The following is a 16,500-nucleotide window of genomic DNA, read 5'->3' as shown; positions in this document are numbered from 1 at the left end:
TCTGAGATGTTGAGCGGGAATCTTGGTTACGGGCTCTGTTCCTTTAAAAAGATAAGTAAATTGTAGACACGCACTGTCAAACGTTGTTACAAGTCTGATATGAAGAGTGCTTGATGAGGAACACAGAGAACAAAGGTTGTTTGATTTGGAAGCAGATGGCACACTGAATTTCCTCCTACAAAGGCATGCGATTGACTGATTTTATTCTTTCTCCAGATATTAGTACCGTGCAAAGGGAGCCTTTCAAGCAGCAGTCTCTCTACCTGCCAATTTGATTCCTATGTTCTAAAATCAGTGGAAGAAAAATTTCAGACCTTAAATGGAAAGGTATTCCTTTGTTAATACAGATCTGGTGGAGGGGTCCTGCCTGGGAACATGATAGACAAGAGGGAAAGGGGAGAAACCAAATTTCAAGTGATCCCAGGGTAGGCAGTGTTTGAGACAGTACTATCTGATGATTAGAGCAAGTAACTGGAGGTCTGGTCTCTGTTCCTGATTCTGCTACTTCCAAACTCATTTTACAGAAGGGGAAATGGAGATACAGCTTCAAATTAACATCACTGCATTTGTGCAAAGTATTTGTATTTATTCATAGAGCTAATTAGTAGGACAAACTCAGATGGACTGTCTGTTCTGTCCATGAGAACTTTGCATGTTTTGTTTAAGTTTGTTTGCATGTTTGGGTTGAGTTCTGTGCTTGTACTCTGTACTTGTACAGACAGTCAGGGGGATGTTTATCCAGAAGAGGATGGCACAGTGTCTCAGACTTTTTTTCTTAAGTTATAAATTGCTGTCACCTCACACTCTGTTTCTGACTCAGTTTGTGTATTCTTGTGATTTAATGTTACAAAGTAAAAGATGTATTAAAAAGGATAGTCATGCTAATTGCTATAAATGAGGAGTCCTGCCATATAGTGTGCTAGTATCCGTTAGCATGGCATTGTTTTTTCCAGTGCACTTTGAAATAAAGAAGTTCAGAATTCTTGTTTAAATGCATGTTCTTTGTCCGTAATGCCCATAAAACAAGTTTCAGTGCACCTAAAACATTTCAAAAGTTCTTTTAAAAAAAAATGCTAAGGGTGAATGTGGAAAAACATGATGTTTTAATTATTAAATAAACATGGCTAGTGATTTTTGGGTGCCCAACTCAAGGCACCTTTTAAAGGGCCATGACTTATCAGAAGATGGGTACTTGGCATTTTCTGAAAATTGAGCCCTTTTAAGGTGTCTCAAGTAGAGTAACTTAAAAACTTGGGCACCTACCAACTTCAGACACATTTGTTCAAGATTAAGAATTTTCTTTCAACAAATGATGCAGTGGAGAACAAACTGGGGACGGAGGGGAGACACAAGATCATCCAAGATTATGAATGTGGATTTAAAAAATAAAATCACTCCCTGCAGCACTGACTTGTTGAAGCAACGAGAATATGAAAGGGTCTCTGACCCCCCTGCCCCCAAAAGACTTTTTTAATGGTGGTTTTTTTTGGTCTTACAAGGATACCCCCTTCTTTTCCTAGTATACAGAACTATGTATTACAATTGTCAACTTTCTGTTTTTCTGCTCAATATTATGACTTCTTTTTAATTTCAGGAAATCTTTATCCAGAGAAATTTGATTATTTTAGGAACTGGTTTTAATCATCATCTCTCAGTACCTGTTCTCTTTGAGGAAACATTCTACAATGAAAAAGAAGAAAGTTTTAGCTTATTGTGTATAGCTCATCCCCTGGAAGAATCTGAAATCTTAGGTGCGTACAGAAATGCTGGGAAAATACGAACAGTGGGTCTGCTTTGGTGTGCAACAAGGCAGTCCTCTATTTTTATAGGGTTCAGTATAATTTTAGGTTTGTCTTACAAAGCAGTACTTTGGATTGAAAACTCAGGATTTTTTTTAGTTGGCATGCTATCGCTGTTGATAGTATAGGTAGGAAAGAGGCAGACTTTAAAAAAAAATACTGGCCAAGGTTTATATAGCAAAGACTTAATAAAATTATATTTTTAAATGGCCTGAATTTAAATTAAAAGTCAGCTCTGTGAAATGCTTGTTTTTAATGCAACATGGAATTAGAATTTCAGGTAGGTCATTATCTGGCAGTTTGTCTTGACTCTGTTTAAAACTAGTACTTGTATCACTTATTAATGGTGTTGCCCCTTTCTACTGAGATCTTGAGGTTAGGGTAAACTTTATGATGTGATCAGTTGCCGTCTTTAAAAGTTGTCTAACTATTTTTTGTAGCAGCTTTTCTTTTGGTGATGTCTGACTTTAGTATTAGAATTTTTAATTCTTGCTTCTTAAACTGGCTGCATTTGACATGGATCTGAGTAACAACACTTTCCTGCTCTGGGTTGGAGATACTGTAGGTGAGATTAGGGAGATATTGCCCGAGTAACTGCTTTAAAGCAGTATATGTAGTCTTTTGCAGAATTTTGGCAAGTCGTCGCTGCTCACAAAAGGTAAAATAAAATTTAAAAGCAAAACTGAAACTTCTAATGCTGTCCCTAAAAGACTAAATATAGTTTACTTTGACATTTTGTCTTGCAGAGGGTCTGGTAAACTCTATAAATGAAACTGACATTAGGGAAAGTGAATTAATAACTAGGAGGGAAGTGTGAAAACTGGATTTGAACAATAAGTTGAAATGAGTCTGAGTTAGTCCTGTATGGAATCAAACCATAAACCTTAATCTGGCTTCTGAAAATAACTTCTCTTTATAAAGGAGTGCTGGGTTTTTGTTTTGTTGGGTTTTTTTTTTTTGGTCCGGTTATTTACTGCACCTTCAGAAGAGCAGTAGAAAACTGCAAGGTTAAAGGTCTGGTTTGGAGGGAATGAGAGCTGAGCTTGCTTATGTCAGAGCTTGCTTTGGCTGTAGGTGGTGGTTAAGTTGCCTAGATAAATGGGATCTGCAATAGAGATGGAAAAAGAACCTGGATGTTTTGTGGTGCACTAACTGCTAGCTTTCATTACAGAAGAATTTAAAACCCCATCAAATTCTTATTCCCTGAAAAACATTGAGGATGTGAAAGATTTTTTGGGAAGACATTCTGAAAGATTTGACAAACACATTGCATCTTTCCATAGGACTTTTAAAGAACATGAAAGAAAAAGCCTACGACATTACATAGTCAGTATCTCATTTTTAACCTTTGATAACCTAGAATTTTGACCTAAATGAGTGTATCTAGGTAATTCACTATTTGAATTTATTTTATTAAAGCTTTCCATGTAACAAAATATTTTGTAAATAGAATTGTGAAAATGTGGGGTATTTAGTCATAAAGGATTATGGTAGTTTGCTTTATTTTTTTTTCATAATAAAAAAAAAATCAAATCCTGCTTGTCTCCGCACTTCAGTAAGTCCTACTAATTGAATGGGACTACTTGCCTGAATAAGATAATCAGGATTTGTCTGAGTTCTAGCATTGCATTGCTCATATTTAAGTAACATAGTGACTTTTTAAAAATCTCATGTCTTGATTTTTTAGGATTCTGTTAATGCGCTTTACACCAAATGCCTCCAGCATTTATTGAGGGATTCTCACTTGGTAAGCATTACTTCAGTAAATCTGTACTGTGAAAATAGCTGCCTATTGTTTAGACAATGTGTTTAACTCAGTGCATAAATTCCCATATCTTTCAGAGGATGCTTGCAAAGCAGGAACATCAGATGAATCTGATGAAACAAGCAGTTGAAGTAAGTTTCTGAGGCTGGGCAAAAACATCAATGAGTTATTTTTATCTCTTCTTTCCTTTTCCTTCCTAAACTCTGGTGTTTGTTCCCCAGATGTATGTGCATCATGATATTTATGATCTGATCTTTAAATATGTGGGAACTATTGAGGCAAGTGAGGTAAGATTGTGTGGGTTTTTTTTTTTTTTTTGTTTTTTTCCTTAATATAATTAATCCATGCAAGACTGATAGAAGCTGTACAAAAGTTTGTCTAAAAATGTTGTTTTATTCACTGCTTAGGATGCAGCCTTTAACAAAATTACAAGAAGCCTCCAAGATCTCCAGCAAAAAGATATTGGAGTTAAGCCTGAATTCAGGTGAGAGTTGCATGATGAGGGGCTTCTAAATGACTCCATCAGGAATGGATTAAAGTTAAGTAGGTCTCAGGTCAGGCAAAAAGCAGCTCTCCCCCAAATCTGCTCACTGCTCCAGGGGAGGGAAGTCCATTTCTTTCTGTACTAGCCCCTGCAATGTTCTCACTTCTCCAAAAGATAAAAAAGTAAAGGGTTTGAGGGCGCAAGCTTGGGTTAGCTGCCTCATTGATGTTGTCTTAATTCCTCATTGCTTCCAGTATCTTAAAACTTCTCTCCATTTTTTAATTTTGCTTTCAGAGGCGTCGGCTTTCTAATGTGCCAGGGGTGCTCGATCTCTGCTGTGCCCCACCCCTGTCGCTCCTCCTCTTCCTGCCCCCAGTGCCTCCTGCATGCTGCTGAACAGCTGATCACCAGGAGGCACTGATCGGCAGGGCTGCCAGCGGGTGGGAGGGCTGGAGGGAGGGGGAGGTGCTGGGGGAGGAGCTGATTGGGGGGCTGCTGGCAGGTGCTGAGTACCCACTTTTTTTTCTTTTCTGTGGGTGCTCCAGCCTTGGAGCACCCATGGAGTCGGCGCCTATGTGCTTAACAACATTTGGAACAAGAAGTCCCACCTTTTGTTCAAACATGCAGATCTCCCTGATTCCATGGGTGTGCAGAAGTGTGCACACCCTTTTGGGCTTTAATTCATGTTATTGCCTGAAATTTGAACAATTGCACAAGCATACTTAATTAGTACAGCTCATAAATCTGGGTTGTATACTAAGGCTTTTATCTTTCAAAAATATTTTATAGCTTTAATATTCCACGTGCAAAGCGAGAATTGGGTCAGCTGAATAAATGTACCTCCCCACAACAGAAGCTGATCTGTCTTCGAAAAGTGGTGGAAATTATTATGCAGTCTCCTAGCCAAAGAGGTTGGTATTCAAAGCAATGAACTGGTAATTTAATTTTAATATGTGGCACTTTTCATCTTGAAAGTACTTTACATACACTATAACTTTATATGCATTATTTTTATATATATGGAAGAATTCGTGTTCAAACAGAATACTAAGGGTCTGGCTTGCAGAATATTAAGTACAACAGGTAAAACTAGGGTGACCAGATGTCCCTATAAAAATCAGGACAGTCCTGATATTTGGGGCTTTGTCTTTTATGTAGGTGCCTATTACCCGCCCCCATCCCCTGTCCCGATATTTTTTTCACACTTGCTATCTGGTCACCCTAGGCAAAACAGACCCTTGAAGTAGTATACTTACCTTGGGCATAAACATCCTGTAATAGTTATTGTGGGTGGGAAATACTTGTCTTGCATTGATACCTCAGCAGAGAAAAAGCCTAATGTTGATTTCTTTCTGATGCAGAAGAATATTTTTCTTCAAGGAGTTGAGTGATTCATTGTAGCGCTGTTGAGTTGCTACAACACTCTGACATTTGCCTTGCCATCCACCATAATCTTGTAAATACACTGACACCCAAAGGATGTTAAGTTGATTGAGACTTTCTTTACAAAACTTAAATAGAATAAAACTGTGGAACAATCGTGGAAGATAAATGTTTATTCCCATTATTGCATGATACCTTTTGTTAATTCATTGAAGATGTAAAATTAAGTTCCCTCAAATGAAACCTGACCCTCTTGAAGTCAGATATTGAGTGTTGGTATAGTCACACCAAACTGTTTAATGGGACTGAAGTAAGTAACTCCCCAAGTGAAAAGGGGGCAGTAGTTCTCCACAGTCCATGCCTCTCCTCTCCTCCCCATCACAGTTATTTATTATTTGAATATTTTAAAGGAAGGCTCATTGGCTGTGAGGCTGTCCGTTGTAGGGCTATGCGTGGTTTTGGGGGGAGTAATTATTTAAGCCCTAGAGTCGTAGAAACTCCTTTACTTATTGTGAGGGAAGCGTTTGGCAGAGGTGACTCCTGGGTATTTTTGCACTCTACCATAGGTTGACACTTCTTGAATAGGCTGGCCTACTTGGGTCATCTAGAGGGTGCATGGTCTGTTGGGTGGGTCCTGTTGAGTATATCTGTAGAAAATACTGAATAAGTAACCTTTCTATCTGAAATGAGTTTCAAAAAGTTTAATTATTAAAATCTGCATTCAGTCCTGGCTCTTGTCTTTGGCCTATTGTAGCTTATGTTAAAGGTTTTCCTATTATAAACTCTTATTTCCTTCAGTTAACATGGAGACCATGTGTGCAGATGATCTTCTCTCCGTTTTGCTGTATCTGCTTGTAAAAACGGAGATTCCTAACTGGTATGTAACTTTCTTTTTTTTACTGTACAAACAGATCTGTAACTTGTACATAATGTTGCTGCATAAATAAATATAGATGCTTCAAGAAACAGCTAGCTCTACAAGACAAGCTTGCTGTTTGTTATAAAGTACTTTTTAAAAAAAATTCTTAAATAGGTTTGAAGGAATCTTTAACACTCAGCAATAAAAAGGAACTTTGCTTATCTCTGGTCCCTAGGGAAAGAGCTGTAAACCTTGCTTCCATTCCCTCTCCTTTTTATAGCTCTTGCATCACACATTAAATGCTGCTTGTTTTTTTCCCCTTCCGGACTTCTTGATGTGACCTATTTCATACCAAAATTCCTGACTTCGTCTGTCTCAAAGCAGCCAGGAACCAATCCTCAATTCCCAGTTTAGCTCCTGGGGAACTTGACATTCAAAGGTGTGGAACACCTGGAGATTAATCAATGTCCTGAGGGATAATGTAACTAGAATGTTGCTGAAATTAACTTAACTATTTACTGATAATATCTAACATACTATTAATGTCGAATTCCAGTATCCATAAAGGCATGAATCATGCATTTAGATGTACTTGCAATGTAACAGTTGCATTAGCATTGCAATCTTGGATGTGGCTTTTAACAGGTTTTTTTTTCCTTTGTAAAAAAGGCATCTAAAATTAATGAAGTGCTTATGTTTTCAAGTACCATAGAATTTAGCACCGCCTCACAATCCTGGAAGGTGTGTCCATACTGAATGCTAAATGTATCCATATTTTGCATAACTCTTCATTCTTTCATCCAGCAGTTTAAGGTCATTCTGTATGTAAGATCTTCTCTCCCCTTGCTGGACAATTGGTTCAGCCTTTTCCATTCTCCCCTTCTCCGTTTCAAACAAATACTAAAATAACCCAAAACATAATGTAGTTTTATATGAAAAGGAAGTGAAATATTAGAGATTCTCATTGTGGGTCACATCCCTCATGGGGTTCTTGGCATAAGTTTCCTTTGCCTTCCTTCCTAGGGCTCAGAACAAGCTCAGGGGTCTGTAAATATGGCTGCTAGCTCCTTGTGATGAGAGAATGTGAACTGACTTCTAGTTCCATCCACTTCTTTCCCCTCTCTGAGTAGACTGAACAGCAATATTAAAAATAAGCCCCTCTACCCCACACCTTCATGAATCCTTAAGGATTAGTGTTTTTTCTTTACTTTAGGATGGCAAATTTGAGTTACATCAAAAACTTCAGGTTTTGCAGTTCAGCAAAGGATGAACTGGGATACTGCCTGACCTCTGCTGAGGCTGCTATAGAATATATCCGACAAGGAAACCTCTCCGACAGACCAACAGTAAGATAATTTTATGACCATATTTAGCATCTTACAAGTATTAAGTGCTCATTCTAATACCTTTTTAGAGGTAGGTATTTTTCTTCTTTTACCAACAGAGGTGGGGAGGAGGAAGCTGAGTAACATCAGCTTCCACATTAGAAAAAAGAAGGAAGTGTCAGCCAGTTGTCAGACCTTGGGATTTCCATGTCTCCAGTCTTGCAATGAATCTGTGCATCTCTGTCTGTGCTGGTGTAATACAATTCAGCAGAAAGCATTCTGTCTTCCAGGCCAGTGGTTATGTTCAGTTTCTCAATGAAGTTTGGCCTCAAACACTTAATGGTGATCCAACAACAGGGTACTTAGGAGAGCGAGGTTCCATCCTTTTGGGGGAAAAATCTCAAACCCAGGGTCTCCATCTTATACCTGCACAGCCAGGAGGGAGGCAAAAGATACCACTGCAGTTCTTCGAAAAGAGTAGTGAGCTGGTGTCCTAGCTAATGGTCTTTCTCAAGTGTGGATGAGGGAAATGTGAATTTCACTGGTGAGCACGTAACATCTGCTTTACCTGACAAATCACTGGACTACCTTACCATCCCCTAGTTGCTTATAAAGCAAGTTGGGACACATAGCATGTTAAAGGTGCCATCTAATTCCAAATTCTTACTCTAGCCTGTTATGTGGATCAAAGGCTTTCAGTAATCTGAGGATAGAATGGAAGATCAATTGTTAATTTATCTGTTTCTGATGAAGCATTATCATCGAGAGTTTTGGGTCCTGAAAATGAATGGCATTTTGTAACTGGTAACAGTTAGATGTAGTGAATCCACAAGACATGAAAAGGAATGTGTACTCAGTAATCAAATTTAACTATAGGCAAATGGTTGTCTGTCAAAGTGGAATATGCTGGGTGAAAATATCACACTTACACATTGCACAGTACTTAGCAAGATGTCATGTAGCCTGAAGCATACAACATAATGAACTGCTGTGGCTGGTTGTACAACAACACTATACAAAACTTGATTTTTAAAACTGCATTCTTAAAATATCTACTAAGGAAACAAGCTAAAATGACAGGATCACAAAATGGTTTTTAGTAACTTTTTATAAAATGCTAGAAATTTTTATCTGTATCCAGTTGTCTTATTCAATAGCATTATAGCTTTAACCTCAATACAGTATTCTAGAGCTCAGTGCCATGCTTTCTCTTAGAATGTGGTGCAGCCTTTTTCTTTAATGTTTATTTTAATAACCCGGCTCAAACCTACATCATAGCAGTGGGAGTGGAAAAAAGATTGTACTATAGATCAAAACAGAATTATTCAGCAAGCCTTGACCACCTAGTGCAGCTTCTAAATGTATTCCATTTATACTTCCCAAATAGTGGGCACTGGCTTTGGATTTCCCTCTTGTGAAGCTGATGACATTTAACAAATGATTTATGCAATGCAAATAACTCTGTGGCATCAGCATGATAGCCCAGTGGTAACACAAAGCTCTGTGGTGCTGGACACCAGAGTTTGAAGCCCAGGTTTGCTCTTGGGTCTCTAACCTAGCAGGGGGTCAGAAATGCTGCAGATGCAGGGGATTAATTTCATGGTGGGTGAGCATGCCTTCTGTCAATCAGCTGCAGTCCCTCCAGGCCAATCAAGGGATAGTGCTGATGTGACTTTAAAAGCTGCCATGGTCAAAGGAGAGCCCCTGTGGCTTATTTAGGGTATGGAGCCGGCCTCTTACATGTGGAAAACAGACTAGGTCCTGAATTTAGATCACGCTTGTTTCTTGTGCCAAGTGAGGAGAGCCTAAAAAGACACCTACCTAGGGTTTGGTTTTTTCTTCTTAAAGTCCTTTTAAACTTTAAAGCTTTCAAAAAGTGTTCTGTAGTCTGTTTACTCTGTTTTGTGATCTGTTTTGGTTAAGCTCTCAAAACACTCTAGAGTTTCTGCTCTTGCAAAAATAGGTGTTCCCCGTGTGACCTGGAAACGAAAGGATGTGAACATGGGACCAGAGAATTCAACAAGTCTCAGTCTGTCAACTGCATAGCACTGGAATCTGGATTACCGTGGCTTGACTGATTGGCTCAATGTACAGGGTTTGGGGTGTGACAATTCCACGGCACAATCTTAACAAAGCAAAACCTCTTAGAGTAACCTCAAAATTTTATTTAAAGAAATACTTTTATGGTAGTATGTGATTTTGCTTTTCTGTGGTGCTCTTTTCACAAATCTGTGGCACTCTGAACTATTGAACATTTAGAAAAGAATATGACCTTTTGTATTTAGTATCTCTTGTTTATATTGCTATATTGAATCCTGTTAAGAAAACATAATAAAGTGTTAATGTTAAAAACAAAGTTTGCAATTTTTCCTTTTTAATTTCAGCCATCAAAATTCTTGTAATTCTCAGTAATGTATGAATAGCAATAGTTCCAGCTCACTCTCAGTCCAGAAATATTAACATTTTTAAATTCCCTTAGTTCACGTGCTGTTTTACAAAGATGCCAGTAAAAAAAAAACGCGTTGTTTTGAAGATGCCAGTAAAAAAACTGTGTTTGGTGGATTGTGGTCTTTTTCAAAACACAAAATTAGTTTTATATCAAACAAGTTGCTCATTAAAAAAGAATAAAAATTGCCTTCCTCTAAGTCTGGTACCATCTGTCTTCACAACTGAATAGAGCAATTCTTTACATTACAGGAGATCTCACTATATATTAAAGGTTGTTCCAATTTTCTGACAGTGCTGCCAATCTTAGATGTCTGTTCTGAGAATGAACACTGATTCTTCCAAAGTTCCAAGTAAGAGAACCAGAAACCTGAGCAGTGCCTCAGAGTATCTCCCTGGTACCAGCTTGTTGCATTTGAAATCTCTCTAGCCAGAGTATATGCAGAGTAGTGATTCCAGCCTGGAGGGTTCATAAGCCTTTCAAATGACTGAGGACAGCGCAGACTCTGAATGTGCTGGTGGTTCCTAGTTTTTCTCTTCCTCTGGGCTTCCTTCCTACATCCAATTTCCATTGTTACCTAGCTGGTGAATGGTCCTATGTTGACTTCTAAGGAAAGCCTGCAACACCAGGGAGCAACAAGATCAGCTTCAGGCATCTAGGGAATCTCATTCTCCCCCCCCCCCCCCTTCCTTGTCTGTGTGGGAAGCCTGCAGCAGGAGCCCTCATCCTCCCACTGTCAGAGGGGATTGAAAGCTGGGACTCCATGGTGGCCCCGTAATTAGTGCCATTTCTAGGGATGTGCAAACCAGGGAATACTACAGTGCTCCTTTAGCAGCTGCAGCACTGTGGCTTGGGGGCGGTAGCAATAACGTTTATTCTAAGAAAGATGGGAAGCCTGAAAATGACAGGACCCACATGGGGTGGGGGAAGTGAAATTGGGGCCACTCTTCACCAGCACTCCCTCTCCTCCTCTGTTGGGTACCTGGCCAGTCTGAATTTTCTGGATTACCCCAATAAAAAGGGATCTGAGAACTGGCACTGTTTCTAGACAGTGCACTATGAGCCATGGGCAGTGAGGAGTAGAGCCAGGAACTAGCACAAAGCACCCAGCAGCTGCTGAACAGGAAAGAGCAAAATTCCCAGAGGGAAGGGTGGGGTGGGAGGAAGGTGGTGTATACAGAAAAAGGTAAAAACTCAGGGTAGTAATGTAGTCTCTGCTGCTCTCACCAGCCCTGAACAAATTTGCATGTTGATCCCTAATTTCCTATTTAGTTCTGCCCCTGCAAAGAATAAATCAATGGGTCTTCAGTTTTCTGGCTCAGACACTAGTCACTAGGCCAAGTTTCAGGCTCTTTGCTTGCCATAGGATCCTGCTGAATCCTTCACTCCGTTCCAAGGTGTCCAGTACTGGTGGGGGGGAAACAGGAGTTAAATGGTAAGGAAAGGTGCTGAATCTCTAGTTCTGCTGTGACCACTTCTGATGCTGCCTGCAGTGGGGACAGATAGCTTCTGAAAGAGCTGCTAGCAGTCAGCCTGCTCGTTCGCCCTTCCCGCCACCAGTCTCTAGAGCACCCAACTGTGGGCAAAACACATAGGGAGGAATCAGCCTATCTAAGGCAATAGTAGGCAGCAGGACGGGCCTGTTGACAGCATATGTGTCTTAGCACTTTGAAAAAGCAAATGAGAAAAGGCCAGAGGCATAGTGGAGAAAACTCGAAGCGATTGAGGCACGGGGGGGAGAGGAGTTGAAAAGCAAGCCCATATCTAGATGGACCTATTGTATGGGTGGTAAAATGGATAGGGAGTGGAGGAGCATGTGAGTTATGAGGGCCCCTCTTGGAATTTGTACCTGTGGATAGTTGGGCTTCATAAATATTATGCCCCACTGGCAGGGGGGCAGTAATGAAGGGCTTTCATTTAATGGGCCAGAATGTACCAAGTTCTAGTTCAGAGATTCTGAACGTAACACCTGCCCTGTGTGTGTAGGGGGGTGGAATTGGGAAGAGAAGACTTTTGCACTGAAATACATAGACAGTACATGTCCTCAACCATCCGAGAGTTCTGCACATCCTCAGAAGGCCTAAAGTGGTGTTCATTATAATAAATATCCCCTCTAATTAGTGACCCATATCAGCACTGATGGAAATGGAGGTATTTACTGTCCTGGACTCAGTTATTGTCTGAGGATTTTGGCAGGGGTTGAAGGCAGGTTCTAATATATTTCACTGTCTCTCTTGTCGTGTAGATAAGAGATGATATGGGCTTAAAAGTTCTCTAATTTCTGGGAATGCAATCTATCTTGTCCTACTGCAACACAAGCAATGTTTTGGTAATTATCTGGAGTATTCTAACCAAAACAATCCATTCAGGGGACCATGCTCTACTCACAAACAAATGAAACACTCATTCTCACTCACTTAAGTGTGGAACATAGTAGCTCAACCAGTACGTGCAATTTATCGTTTCAATTAATTATCTTGCTTGTAGGAATGGACAATACTGTTTCAGAAGGTTACCCATTCATTATTTCTCTTTATTCCCATGTAGGAATATGTGCCAGTTATGTAACAGGGCAAAATCTTTCCTGATATTTCATATGTGACAAGCTTGTGCTCCGGAGCCTGAGGACTGCCATCATTTGGGGGAGGGGGAAATAGTGCTGAACTACTTGCCTGGGATTTCTGGTGTTCATTAATTCCATAGATTGTGATTACTCACAGTATTAAAACTATCTCTGATCAATTGCACTACACACTCAGGCCCACATTTTCAAACCTGGGTGCCTCTTATTAGGCACTAAAATCCACATTTTGACGCCTACCTGTCAACTCATCCAGTGAGAGCAGCAGGTGCTACATCACCAAAACCTCTGAAAAACCTGTCTACCTATTTAGGTACCAGAATGCGAGGCACCCAAGTTTGAAAATGTTGAAGTCTCCTGCTGTCTTTTCTGTGTGTAACTAAAACACAAACCAAACCAATTTAGAGGATATACATGTTCTCTAGTCTCACATCACAGTATTGAGTTTTTACATGTCTGTATTGAGTTTTCCATTGTAGGTCAGTCATATGCATAGTTTAAAAACTATTCCATGGTTTAGCATGCATAACTAAATACAGGGGCTTCTAGTGATCAAAGCCAAGCAAGTTCTTAGAATAGTTAGTGCTTTAAAATTTTGTGTGGAAAATTCAAAGAAGAAAACAAACAATGTTAAAGATTGATAAAGATGACCTCCTGAGGTCCCTTCCAACCCTGATATTCTATGATTGTACACCCTTTGGGAGAGAACAGCTCATATAAGTGCAAGCAAATTGAGTTCCTTTTATTCACCTTACAATTGTAAATTTAGTGACTGATGAAATTGCAGTAAGGAGAGCACAGCTCATGTGAGGTTTAGGAAAAATAGTATAATAGCACATGTACCCATAATCCTTTGCAAGTTTCTATCCTAAAATTTCTCTATATCAAACATATTTAACTATTGAAAGAAACCATAATTATAGCCAAATTATCTAGAAGCACAAGTCTGAACCAAACAGATTTCTGTTTCTATTAAATTCTTAAAAGAGTAGTTCTAGTGGTGATGGTGGCTTTATAAATGGTTTTGAGAGGCTTTCTCCATAAGATCACCTACTGTGTTAACATTAAAACCTCAGGGATCCAAGTTTCCAGAAAAGCTGTTGAACTCCACATTCCAGTACCACCAGGAAACCTGAGTGGTCTTGTGTTCATTTGCTCTGTACTGATTTTTCTAATGCTTCAGTTTGACATGCTGCCTTGTAACCTTCACACACAGGGCACTGGTTGAGTATTTGTTATATGCAAATACAGGAACTGTTATTTTGAAATTTAATCTCAAGTGCTGAAGAATGGGTCTCTGTCAAATCCATTTAATCTCAACTAGTATCACAGGAGCTAACTTGGCAGATTTTGTGTCCATGTTAGGTAGAGAAGCCTTCAGCCAAATCCAGCATGATGCTGAGGGGCTTTCTGATTCTGGGGCTGCTTCTTGACTCTGCTACATGGCTGGCAGCAGATAGTATCTGCCCTGGGCCTGTTTTTAGGCAGTAGCTTTGTGATGGTCCATCTTACTCTTTGGCACACCCCCTTTAGTCTGTGTTTTATATGAGGCATATCTCTCACCAATTTGGCCACTTCAAAAGCTGCTTTTACTTTGGTTTTTCTGATAGAAAAAATATTTTTATTTTGTTAATGAAACTCAGATGTTTTAGTACTAAAATGTCTAAGGTGTGCCGGGGAATTATTTTATGGACTAACGTCCAGTTAGCTGGCAGGGGATGCTCTTGTACAAATGTACAAAATCATTGATACAGAATTTTAAGTATTAAATCAAATTTTTAGGCTTTAACCTGTTACGTAAGCTAAGAGCTGGTAAATATATGTATTGCATATTTAAAAATAACTTTTTATAAAACTACTTTCTTTTTACTAATATATGGACTATTGATTGACATGGCTTGTTTCTTTTCAGGAATCTGAGAAGTTTAGTGACAAGTTCTTGAGACAAAGAATGAACTTGCTGTCCCAGATGTCCACGACCCCAATAGATTGCTTGTTCAAGGTGAAAAATCTGCATTGCAGAACATTATATATGTGCAATCTCTTACATACAGTTTTCTAGACTATAACACACACTTTGTAATGACTTCGCCATGTTGCTTGTGCTTGGGAGTGCCAAAAAAGCCATATGTTAGACAATAAAGAGGTGCCTGCATAATCAGTGCATTGCAGTTCTGTGCCAAAGCTTCTGCAAGTTGGCAATGTATTCTTACAAATTCTAGCACAGAAACAAATGGAGTTGGAATAGTAATGCTGTAATAGTCAATGGCCCATTAAAACAGAGTTGCAATGCCAATGGCTGTTAGTCTCTAGAGACTTTGGTGCCTAAAACCAAGAAGTTTTGCTGAAAAAAAAATCTAAAGTGCAGTCACCTCCCATCTCCTACATATTTTGTTAATCAATCTCATAATGTAATTCTAAAAAGAGAATTTTACCTGTGCAAAGACACAAAGCAGAGCTTTTAATTATACATATTTACATGTATGGCTAGAGACTGCAAGTAATAATGTGTCTGAACAGAGGGAGGTCATTGTTGTAACTGAGTCTAAAACAATGTGAATTTTGTTTTAATTTTTTTTTTATGAAAAGCAAACCAAGATCAGATCTAAGGGCTATTTATACTGAAAACTCATTGAGGATTATGTGCAGCAGCCCTATCCAGCCTTGCACCAGTTCTCCTAGTGCTTCATTTATAATCGGTTGCTTTGTTTTTTTGCTTCAGTGGATGAAGTAGGTTTTATTTTAAGCTTTTTCACATCAGTACCTCATTCTTCCTCCTCTTGGCCTTTTGTAGTATATTGCTTCAGGTAACCAGGAGGAAGTGGGACAATTACTAAGTCAAGGTGATAGTGATAAAGACACTGTACAGAAAATGTGCCACCCACTCTGTTTCTGTGACAACTGCGAGAAGCTGGTTTCTGGGTAAGGATTCTTCATCTCCATATGAAAAGCTTTCTAAAGGTCCGCATTCTAGGGTTTCCTTTAGAGTATGAGGGCAATACTGGAATGTGCAGTGCCTTGTCCAGAAAATTCTTCTGGTTGGAGGGGATATTGGCTGCATTTTAGCATTGTACATGTGTGTATGTATCTAGGTTGAGAGGGACAGAAGACATTGTAGGTGTCTCAGAATTATGCATGCAGATTTGAATAGGAAAGTATTGAAAAGCTGGGAGCTCAGTTACCTAGATAGGGGAGATAGTGTGACATCCTTTGGACATGTTAAAGAGTGACTCTCTTCTCTGTATTTGGATTTCACAGTCAAAAGAATAGATGTCTGGATTTTTTTTTCTTTTGGCTAAGTAAAAAACCCATATGGAATAATCTGTTAATGAGAAATGATAGAGGGTAAATAGGTTTGAAAACTTAAATAGGTGTAAAAACTATGTAGAGTGAGTGAGTGTGTGCGTGTGTAAATTTTCTCCAGTACCTGATATACAGCTAACTTATGTTCTTGGAAACTATCCTGTTTTATAGGAAGATGAATGATCCTTCCATTGTCACTCCATTTTCCAGAGACGACAGGGGATACACACCACTTCATATAGCTGCTATTTATGGTGAGTATTGCTGTCTTTCCATGACTGTGTAATATTTACCTTCTGTTTACTCTTCATTAAGTCCTTGAAAGAGGGGACACATTAGCTTATTTTTCAACTTACATTCTGTGATGAGTTTTGGATGAACTGTATTTTACTTGTGGGATAGACAAACAGAAATCTTGACCCAGAATGAAACTCTTGTATTTTTCCCTTCAATCCAGGTGCTCTTGTCTGCATTTTCTTTTGGTTTCTTATTTGTTTTTCCTTGGCATTTCTTTCAGCCAGATGGGTAGATTAGGAGGTATCCTCAGAAAGGAGA

At 39.2% G+C, this 16,500-nt stretch overlaps 1 protein-coding gene across 8 annotated transcripts in view; it reads left to right on the top strand.

Annotated features, from left to right (window-relative positions):
• Window positions 1–16,500, top strand: part of ANKRD27 (ankyrin repeat domain 27) — a 71,319-nt gene that overhangs the window by 14,833 nt on the left and 39,986 nt on the right. For all 8 annotated transcript variants that reach the window (XM_073307841.1, XM_073307837.1, XM_073307836.1 and 5 more), the window contains 13 exons: window positions 217–327; window positions 1,595–1,751; window positions 2,971–3,125; window positions 3,487–3,546; window positions 3,642–3,695; window positions 3,786–3,851; window positions 3,972–4,048; window positions 4,838–4,959; window positions 6,230–6,308; window positions 7,504–7,636; window positions 14,555–14,644; window positions 15,437–15,564; window positions 16,117–16,199. In XM_073307841.1, the coding sequence (XP_073163942.1) occupies window positions 217–327; window positions 1,595–1,751; window positions 2,971–3,125; window positions 3,487–3,546; window positions 3,642–3,695; window positions 3,786–3,851; window positions 3,972–4,048; window positions 4,838–4,959; window positions 6,230–6,308; window positions 7,504–7,636; window positions 14,555–14,644; window positions 15,437–15,564; window positions 16,117–16,199 (1,315 nt within the window). The remainder of the gene's footprint in view (window positions 1–216; window positions 328–1,594; window positions 1,752–2,970; window positions 3,126–3,486; window positions 3,547–3,641; window positions 3,696–3,785; window positions 3,852–3,971; window positions 4,049–4,837; window positions 4,960–6,229; window positions 6,309–7,503; window positions 7,637–14,554; window positions 14,645–15,436; window positions 15,565–16,116; window positions 16,200–16,500) is intronic.

Source organism: Lepidochelys kempii, chromosome 12 (genome assembly GCF_965140265.1).
Source record: "Lepidochelys kempii isolate rLepKem1 chromosome 12, rLepKem1.hap2, whole genome shotgun sequence".
NCBI lineage: Eukaryota > Metazoa > Chordata > Testudines > Cheloniidae > Lepidochelys > Lepidochelys kempii.
Note: the sequence above shows the minus strand (reverse complement) of the source record. Positions and strands in the feature narration are given on the sequence as shown.